The 10,838-nt window shown below is 34.1% G+C and overlaps 1 protein-coding gene across 4 annotated transcripts; it reads right to left on the bottom strand.

The window, feature by feature from the left end:
• Positions 1-3,009: 3,009 nt before the first annotated feature.
• LOC131642038 (uncharacterized) lies at positions 3,010-9,909 on the bottom strand. 4 transcript variants are annotated; one of them, XR_009295718.1, is made up of 20 exons: positions 9,510-9,908; positions 8,969-9,156; positions 8,567-8,674; positions 8,387-8,458; positions 8,120-8,267; positions 7,833-7,915; positions 7,416-7,471; positions 7,109-7,245; positions 6,913-7,006; positions 6,756-6,821; positions 6,356-6,578; positions 6,143-6,244; positions 5,958-6,043; positions 5,572-5,694; positions 5,407-5,476; positions 5,222-5,313; positions 5,038-5,142; positions 4,836-4,952; positions 4,566-4,751; positions 3,010-4,447 (listed from the first exon to the last, which is right to left on the bottom strand). XR_009295718.1 is itself a non-coding variant. In XM_058912329.1 (20 exons), exons 1-18 carry the CDS (start codon positions 9,659-9,661, stop codon positions 4,839-4,841), a joined length of 2,019 nt encoding a protein of 672 aa, XP_058768312.1. In that variant the 5' UTR covers positions 9,662-9,909; the 3' UTR covers positions 3,010-4,447; positions 4,566-4,606; positions 4,836-4,838. The 4 variants fall into 4 exon arrangements, 3 of the variants coding, with proteins under 3 accessions (XP_058768312.1, XP_058768311.1, XP_058768313.1); XM_058912329.1 differs by having other exon boundaries at positions 4,566-4,606; positions 9,510-9,909; XM_058912328.1 differs by having other exon boundaries at positions 3,010-4,751.
• Positions 9,910-10,838: the final 929 nt, after the last annotated feature.

Raw genomic sequence — 10,838 nt, 5'->3', positions numbered from 1 at the left:
ACATAATTAAATGGTAAGAGCAACATATGAATGAATTTGGTAAAATGAGATCATGAAATTAAAAGTCACTTAATTCCCCTTGGCTTATTCAAATTTTATTTTTGATGTTTTACTTTGATTTGACTAAAGCTGTGATGCTTAATGGTATCCTTGAATTGCAAGTTCAAATCTCTACTATACATTCTATTCAAGTTCTTCTTTATGACCATGTGATGATGATTAAATAATGAATGAATGGTGAATGGGAATGGAATATTCCATATGTCAAAAGTTTTGGTCAAAATTCCTTTAAACGAACTTTTGCAAATTAAAAAACATAAGAGGATAAGATGACCAAATGTGTATGAATGCCAATCGTACACAAACAATGCAATGCACATAATGCATGTAAAATGAATGGAAACACCTAAAAAGAACCAACCTCTGTCTTTTAGCTCAAGTCACTAATTTGTTGACTTATGTTTTGACTTTTGGTCTTTGGTGACTTTATTTAGCCCTTTAATAATGATATGATGAATGACAAGATGATGAATGAGATGAAATAAGTTTAACAAAATGGTCTTCAAAGTCAGTGGTTTAACTTTTTGGTTTTTAACATTTTTAATAGAGGAAATGATCCAATTAACATGAGATGATTATCAAGAATGAGTTGGTAGATGAAGTCATGACCTAGGGGCCCCCATCCTAGCATCTGATGAAGATTTAAATGCCCATAGCCAGATAATTTGAGAAAGGGTTAGGACAAAATTGTGGTATGACATAGAGTCTAGAGACAATTATTATTATGATAGTTGGTTTGCGTTAGTTTAAACATGGAAGACGCTTGGAAGTAAGCTAAAGGATAATTTAATATATAGTTAAATATGTTTTTGGTTTATATAAAATTACCAAATTTTGTTTTTAGTTCTATTAAAAAATTGACATGTTATGGTTTCCATAAAATTATTATGCACGTAGTTTTAGTTCCTATTATTAAACTGGTGCGTATTTCTGAACGATTATTTTACAAACATGTTTAAAATATTATAAAAAGTTTCTCGAAAAAAATAGAACTCAAAATTTAATTTATAAGTCGAAATTTACATTACTTTTATCATTGTCTTTTGAAATTTAAAATATTCATATTTAATTCTTCCCAGCTTAAAAAATTATACAATTTGGTAAAAAAAAAAATTTATAGTATTTTAAACACGTATGAAATAGCAGGGACTAAAATTTCATGCATACAAATTTTGTAAGGATAAAAATATGTCTTTTTTTTTAATATGGACTTGTTTACCTAGATTTTTAGTAAGCAACCGTTAGTCTCTTATTAAATGTTACTTTGCAGGATCAACTAGTGAATCCTAAGACTTTATTGTGCTAAAATGTGTTTCGTTGTAGTGCTTCTAGTAGTTTTGCTTATATTTTATGAACAAAGGGATAGAATGTTAAAGAAATAAAACTGAGAACTCAAGGAAATAACTTGAAGAGAATGCAGAAACTTAAAAGTAACATAAGTTTTTAAAGTAAAGTAAATACATTGCATGGAAAGGAAATGGTACGCATACGTACATTCTCAGAAGTAACACTCGTTTGTCACTTTTTGATACAGTGATTCGGAGTTTTTCTTTAACAATGTAAAAATGCGGACCTTTAAGACTACAGACAATGTTGCTTATATAGATAATCTTAACCAGTATTTGTCCTAATGGTCGACTAAGCATAGGCTACCATGTGTCCACACCATGCAGCATTCGCCTATCAGACTTCCACGTGTTTTAGAAGAAACTATCTGATCTTATCAATTAGCTTCGACTTCGACCAACTCTAACCATGAAAAAACTAAGTTTCTCTAAGTCTTTTCTTCTAAGTACAACACCTGTGAAACTTTGACCGTATCTTTTAACCTGTCGAAGGCCCTTCGACCAGAGAGCCTTTTTGGACCACTGCAAATTATAAATCGACCAACAATCAAAATTGGCATTCTGACATTGGTCATTTACATTATAGGTTTATATGCCCTTAAATCTTACCATAAGTAGGAATTCGAAATTCATGGGTATCAAGACTAAAAATAAAATTTGAGATATTTATAGGGACCAAAAATATACTTAACCCTTTAATATAATAACATAGTAAGATAGCATGAATACAACAAAGGGTGCCACATGTAGTTTCCACAATAATGAAAACCAACGAAACATAAATAAACATACACCTGGTCATAATTATAACACATACTCCCTCCATTTTTTATTATAAGTCGTTTTAGACTTTTCACACAGATTATTGTTGTATGAAAATGAGGAATTATGAAGGTTTTTACAAAATTATCCTTCATTAATGACATGTGGAAGATAAAATTATATAATTGAAAGGAGAGAGAATAATAAATATTTAAGGATATAATAGGAAAAATAGCATTAATTATTCATTGAAATTGTAAAACGACTTATATTAAAATACAATTTTTTTCCAAAACGACTTATAATAAAAAACAGAGAGAGTATTAAACTTCATGTTTTCTTCAATTATGCATATTGCAACAGAATATTTCTTTCTCAAAAAAATTTCAATAATCATATCTCATACTACCATCATCTACAAACATAATGACAATATCGTCTCATTAATAAGTCATATGAATCCAAACATCAGGCGCCAAGGCCACTTAACATAATATATCTAAATACAACATTAATAAAATAATATCACATTATCTCATAGCAACTAACCTGAGTTCAAATACCCTTGTGTTACATGACTAGAGCATCGACTCACTACCTAAAATAAGTAAAATAACCAAACAAGCTCTTCGGCTAATCCTCGTGCAAAGCACCACTATTCTTCAATACCTGAGCGACGTCACATAGAACATCATTCCAACAGAAGGGTGGGAATTCACATCATTATATATATATATATATATATATATATATATATATATATATATATATATATATATATATATAGCATACTAACATCCAACAATAATTACGCTTCATAATCATAATGAGTTCTACAATTATCGCACATAGCACAATTATCATTGATATTCCACCACGATCACAATTACCAAATATCACATAAGCACACATCAAGTTCACACATCACATAGAAACAAATGTGACTCCAATGCAATTTAATGTGACTCATGCATGTGGTACCGATGTGAACATCAAGCTCACTTAGCTTTCGATTCATTTTTATAATCAAAGTCACGCTTCTGATTCGGACTAGGATCCAAGCCACAATATGAACATATAGTCCAGCGCTTCCGTTTCTACACTAGGATCAAAGTCACAAACCGGAGTACAATCGCCCCATGAATGCATGTGCAACAAGACTCACAATATATGCAAATAAGATTATCACACAACCTTAATTATCCAAGCATATCACAATAATAGAACACATCAAATTATCCACCAAAACATTGCACAACATACATACATGATACATCATCAATAAAGCATTCACATAGTATTAGTCAATCATACATAACACATAGCATACAAGCCAACTAATGTTATCCTCAACAATCACCAAAACATCATATACATATTCTAAAAATCAAGTATCATGTATACATACAAATTCGATTCAAATCTATCCAATCTTCATTGAATAAATTATCAAAATATATGGAAATCCCTCATAAAACATAAGCATACAGGATCCCAAAGTAAAAAATCAAAAATCACAAAATTCTAGAACAGGTCACGCTACGCGCGTCCTCATGCACGCGACGCCACTTTGGGAAAATCCCCTTTTTTACAGCACTTTCAAAAATTCGTTTTGAACCACAAGAACACATCCAAACAGCCATTAATCATACATAGATAGATTCCTAATCATGGTTCTATCATGGTTATCAACACAACAACAAAAACATGATTCTTCATTCAATTCCATGGGTTTCTACATAAACCCTTACATACAAAGTTATGGAAATTTGAAATTAAGAGCACCTAGCATATATTCTACCCATTGGATATCATATACATGCATAATAACACAGATGGTTAAGAGTCATGCTTTGGGTCTTCTTCACCACAGACAACTCTCTTAATTTCGTTGACAATATTCGGTGTTTTTCATTTTGGGGGCACCTAATCATAATTCCAAGCCTTATAAGGTGTTGAGGTACGAAGAGTCTAGGACTTGCTCGATGCAAAGACGTTTGAGTTTATTCATATTGGTTTCTACCGGTCAATCCCATTTCATCCGCCGCAAGTAGAATATTTGGTCTTCCTCGAGGAGTAACTAGTGAGGATCACTTGCAACCTGTACTGCCAGAGGCTTCCTTCCCAATAGCTATTGTATGTTCCAAGTAATGACTTTGATGGCCAAGCGGCAAAGGTTATTGTTGTTTGCCGATAGTAATACAAGGTTCCTCCATTCATGATGGTGATTACTAATCCAGCAAGTATATTTGGGACTCCCGACTGAGCTATATCAAAGACTAGTTGGTACCAATTAACATTCATACATAAGAGAAAACAAATAAAGAGCAGTGTTATTTATTGCACCTTTGTAAGCATACTATTTCAAAGCTTCAAGGTTTATGATTCATTACTTACTTTGTCTATGCACAACTGATATTCTAGACGACAAATACATGCTGCATTTCCAGAACAGGTTCAAAATACCATAATCATAATCATAATTTGATTTGAGAAAATGTAGTAGAAACTCTGCAATGCACACTCTTGGCAGAATCGCTACAAACAGCATCATCAGTGCAACAGTTTCAAGCGGAACCTTACCTGAATTTACAGTATCAGAAGTTATGAACAAAGACTTCTTAGCAATTGTTTCAACAAAAGTATAAAGAAAATCAAGATTATTACCTCTCAATCAAAGTTATCAATTTTGACGGGAATGATGTTATCAGCAACATTGAAGCCTCCAATCACTCGCGCGAAGAAAACCATTTGTTGTTCAAGTGTATACTTAATGTTCTCCGCCTACATCAAACCCGTCAGTTTAGTAACATATAGTCATTATTCCCTTCATTTCCGATAGGAATTAAATCAGGATACAGGTATGTACCTTTCGGAAACCGTGTTGTTCTCCTTCATACTCAACAAGCACAACTGGCACACCCTTTTTCTTCAAAGCCTGGTAAATTAATCGAGCTTGACTTGGCGGCACAACCTGCAATGTGTAGACATTACTTAACAAACTGAAATTTGTCGATTACTTGTATTGAAGGTTTACTTTCATTGTTACTAACCTTATCTTCCAATCCTTGAAATAAAATAATTGGACAAGAAAATTTATCAACGTGATTGATCGGGGATCTTTCGAACCACACCTCATCAGCTCCTGCAATCGGTTAAAAGATAAAGCAACATGATGCAATAAGTCCAAATGAAACAAACAAATAAGAGCTGTCTCAAGCGATCATGGTTGACTTACCAACTAGATTATATATGTCGTGAGATTCAAATTTATGAGTTTCTTCTACCAATGACTTCAAGTCAGCTACCTGTTTGAGAGACCAATTGGAAAATTAATTACATTCTAAGGGCGACGATTTAATCTGAATTACCTACCCATTAAAGAGTCCGAAGATGAACTTACACCATACAAAGATGCACCGGCTTTAAAAGTATCTTTAAAAGCAAGTGCTGCTAAGGTAGTATATCCACCAGCAGAGCTTCCTGTTATACACAGCCGCTCCCTGTCAACTTTTCCGTTGTTCGCCTAGGTAATAAGAGTAGTTAAAGCAGTTAGTTAGTTGAGGACTCGAGGTTGTCATAAGGCTATTTGTATGTGTTCCGGTCATCCTCAAGTCCGTGTCACTGCGGCTACGAGGTATTGTCTGGTTTGGGTGTGAGAACCCTCACGGCTTTGTCCTTCGAAAAGGCGTCTCATCGGAAGTACAAATCCACCGCAGCAAGATACGACTTCGCTACCTCGCCTTTCATTTCTAATTCCTAATCGAAAAGTATGAAAGAAATAATTACCAAATATGTAGCACAACTACAACAGTCATTGACATCCACTATTCCCCAGCGTCCTAAAAGTCGGTCTCTGTACTCTCTGCCATAACCTTCAAAATAATAATGTAGTATATAATTCAGAACATTGCTTTGTAGGCAAAGAAATATGAGAAACAAACCACCTCGGAAAAAAAGGGTGAGAAACAAACCAGTGCTGCCACCGTAATTAACATCGGCAAATGCCCAACCCCGACTAGTCCAGTACTGAGTGCTCAAATTTAAAACTCCGCGTGTTTCATTCGTTGGCCCTCCTGAAATATTCAAATAAAACATGAGCATCATCTTGCCTCTTATAATGCCCATAATATTCAGAGCCATTGGTACACAGTTTTCTTAAACCAACGAACTAGAATGCGATTTACCATGGCTCTTCAATAGCAATGGAGGCTTTTCTCCTTCAACGGCTCGGTACGTAGGATTAGATGGTGGATAAAAGTATGCATAAGCATTTTGCCCAGGAACTTCAGTTGGGAATTCAATATACTCGGGCTCACTGATGTACGAACTATATTTTAAACTATCTGGTGAAGAGGACCAAATAATATTGAAGTCGGCTACTTTTGATTTACTGTCGTCTAAAGTCACCTGAAAAAGCAAGAAAGCCATCAGCAGCAGAATTGACTTATTTGAGTTTATCTACCGGCAAGCACTTGTGAAACTATTTGGAAGAGTTTACGAAATCGTTTCCTTAACTCTCCAGGATAGCTTATTAAAATATCTTATAACTTTAACAGTAGAATGGTGGGCGAAAGAAGTCGTCACCTTGGCCACTGATGATGGTTGAACTGCAGATGCTCCTTCCACAAATAGGCAATCAGTACCAGAAGTCTGCAATGGCACGATTTCAAAGTTAAGATTATAATCGTGTGAAGATTTGATTTAGAATCCAAAAAGGTGAGGAAACAATTATTAAAATTACAATGTTATCGATATCAGTGAAAGGGATATCAAGCACGGTTAGTTTGGAGCCCGGTACATCCTCGATAATACCGAGATATGATTTCCCCTTCTGTCTGCATACACAACCAAACAATTGAATTGATTATACCAGAATGCATAAGAGAAAAGACGAAAAAGAGACAGATAAGTAGCAGAGTTAAAATCAATCTAATCACCTGTAACTGCAAGCAATCAATTTTTTCTGTTTGGGAGTTTGCATAAATTCATAAGAATTCATACCGAAAACCCATAGTGGCCTTGCAAACTCGGCATCTAAAGAATAAATAGGCACGGCCTTATTTTCTGACTCGATCTGTAACAAATAGAAGAAGTTCGAAGAGAAAAATATGATGTAAATAATTAATAAATTTTGTAATGGATATTGCAAATGCATTATTTCCAAATGAATGTAAAATTACAGAAGAACAAAAGTTAAAAATATATATTCATGGCATGCAGGAATGAGCTGTGAAAGAAACTTACCCATTTATGGATATTCCAAAAACCGCTTTCCCTATCCGTGATGAAGAAAAGTTCCCCTGCATAGTTAAATTAAAAAACGTTCTTCTTGGAATCAATAGCACGCTCTGAATCAATGAAATCAAAAGTAAAATTTGATACTGAATGAATACATCATCATCTAGTTGATACTGCTCATAAGTACCGATCAATGCTAATGCACCTATTAGATTTTGCGATCTTCATAACTAACGAATAATGAAATGCTCTAAAAGCATGACAGTAACAACTAGAAAGTCAAAACAAAATTTTATACCGTAGTTGATGGCAGAAAATAGCGGATCACCAAAAAAACAATATGAGAAATATCGGATAGATTGGCGGGCAAATAGCGGAAGCCGCAAATAGTTTGGTGTTACAAAAAAATGTTAAATTAAATACCATCTGAAGACCACTTGGGCTCAATTGGAGACTCTATAACTGAAGGATCGTACCCAGCTACACAGACACTCTTGTAGATCTCTCTGCCTCGAAACAAAAGATGATTAAGCTTCAAGTTGAAACATGACATTTACATATAATGAGAAACTATAACATAAATTATTATATGGAACTTGAGGCGGGAGGCCTCAACAGAGAGACCTCAACAGGGAGGCCTAAATCTACAAAGTTAGCAAACTTTCTTAATTCTTACACAAGTCACAACTAAGGCAAAAATTTCAGCTCACCCTTTTTCAGAAATATAACCAACCCAAAGTTCTGATTTATCCCATGGCATATTGGGGTGACTCCATTGTATCCATGCTATTCTCTCACTTTTAGGGTCTAGACGTGGGAAAGCATAGAAATCACTCCCACCAACTAGTACTTCTGGTTCTGAAAGTTGAACAATTCAGTTAGATATGATATTGATTGCAATACCTTATAATGACAACAAGCATTAAGACAGTGAAAATATAACTTCTGAAAACCCATAACAAACAGCAAATAATTACCCTGAACATCCTTGTTGCCAAGTGCTATACATACAATAGTCGTACTAGGATTTTGACTGCTTTCCCTACGATCTAGACATGATAATACATTAGTGACAAAATAATTGAGTTAAGAAGTAAACTCACAATTGGAGCATTCTAGCATACGCCTCGAAGAAGAACTCATTCTTAGATGCTTACCTTCCCTTACAGCAATAAAACGGTTAAAGCGAGTATCCAATACTCCATCTGCATAGCTTACGGTCGGTCCACCATAATCTGGAGTGAGAGGGATAGGAGACACATCTGCTATGATCAAAAATACATACAAGAGCACAAGTTAACAAACTTGCTTGCTTCACACACAATATTCTCATGTTGATATAAATCAATATGTAAGAAAACTACAGAGTGAGTTTGATAAAATCATGGTGGCACTGTGATTTGGTTAAGCTACAAAGTGGTAGCTTTTGCTAATATCATCGTATGCCAGTGACACCGTGAGTCAGCTAAACTCACCGTAAATTCAAACATGCACGTATCAAAGAGGCACAAATATAAGTGCTAACTAATTCATGGGGAGTGAAAGCTATGCTTGCTCACCAAGAGAAGAGATGGATTGTTTGTATAATCTCTGATCCTTGTAGTTAGCAAAAAAGACAACATCTCCTGAAACAGTGAAAGCACCACCACCATATTCCTGAGCCAATGTTCTCACTCCAAATTCCTTCGGAGTAATATCTACAGCCCCGCCCCCTGGATTTTGCGGCTCAAGAACAAGAACTGCCCGTCTGAAACAAAAACAAAATTGTGAATTAGGACCCTCTATATTAACTTATTTGAGTTTATCTAGTGACATAACTACTTCTTCCAAGAGCTGACAAACACAGCTTAGTACATGTTCATAAATTGTTTTTAGCTTATTTTCATAAACTCTTCAAGAATAGCTTATATCAAAACATGAAAAAAGTTTGACTTTTTTTTTTACAGAAATAACTTAAACATAAACATGATAACATTGATAAGTGCTTAATTAGGTTGTTTTTCCAGTCAAAAGACTATATTTTTCATCCTTTCCCACTTCCATCTCATCCAAAAGCACTTATTTTTAAGCTAAACAACACAAAGGGTCAATGAAACTAACCCCGATTCAGTCGGACGCAACTCAAGCCAAATGAGCATACCACTGCCATCTACCGCGGTTCCACCAAGCCTCTTGGAAGCACCGGAGACGACATCAGCAGTGATGGGTGATTTCCAAGAGCCATAGGGGGCAGTGATTGTATCAGAAACCATTGTTACCTTAGCGGAGGTATTGAAGTAGTGTAAACAACATCGTTGATGGGGTTGGAAGAGAGAAAGTTTTGATTGTGTTGCTTCGTCATGCTTACAGACAGGTTTTGCTTTGTTACATATAAAATATACAAACACACCTTTTGACTTCAACACAAAACTTGTTATTTCTTAAGTCTAAATTGACTTTGTGTACCATTATATTATATGCACTCTGAATCAGTTTTTAACTTCGAACACAAGGAATTTATCCTCTCCAACTTTCTAAAAAAGTATTAGAACGCGACAATTCAATTCCCGTATTTCAAGATATAGTCTTTGCAGTAAGGGTGTGTTTGGTTCGAAGTAGAGGGAGGGGAGGGGAGGGGAAAATTTTAATTAAATATGTTTGGTTCAAATTTAAGGAGGGGAAGGGAGGGGAGGGGAGGGGAGCAAAATCCCTTCAAACCTCATTTTTCCGTTCCTTCGAATTGGGGGGATTTGGAGGGGAGGGGAGGGAATCTGAATTTTAAAACGTAAAAAATTATTATATTTACTAAAGTATCCTCAGTTTAATTTTAATATTTCAATTTTTTTTCGTGTTAATGCTTCTCTTCTATGTGAATTTTCTCGATTATTTCCATCAATTTATTATAACTATTATCCACCTTCAAATTTTTTTAACTTAATACAAATCATAATCATTACATTATTTTTATAATTTTTTTAATATTTATTTATGTTATTTTTTCTTCTAGTTTTGTTATTTATCCTATTACATTTTCTTTATATCAAATTTTAAATCATTTACTTTATTTTATTTTTTTGTTTATTCATTTTATTAGAAATTTAAATTATTAGTTTTAATAATAACTTATTTTATGTATTTGTTTTGTTAGATGATTCATCACTATTTAAAAATTATTATTAGCATATAGTTTCATTTGTGTCAGAGAGTTATAATATGAATCAAGTGTACTCAGTTTATTAACGTTATGGTAAATTATAACGTTTTAGTCCGTCAATATTAAAAAAATTATTACCAAAATAACATTTATGAAATTTTCATATTTGAATATTATATCACTTATATAAGATCATAAGGGTAAAAATGTAATTTATTTATAAAATCCCTCCCCTCCCCTCCTGAACCAAACATATTTTTAATTAAAACCCCTCCCTTCTCCTCCCCTCTCTTATT

The sequence above is a fragment of the Vicia villosa genome, unplaced genomic scaffold (genome assembly GCF_029867415.1).
Source record: "Vicia villosa cultivar HV-30 ecotype Madison, WI unplaced genomic scaffold, Vvil1.0 ctg.004388F_1_1, whole genome shotgun sequence".
NCBI classification, from domain to species: Eukaryota; Viridiplantae; Streptophyta; class Magnoliopsida; order Fabales; family Fabaceae; genus Vicia; species Vicia villosa.
This window is presented reverse-complemented; position numbering and strand designations above follow the sequence as displayed.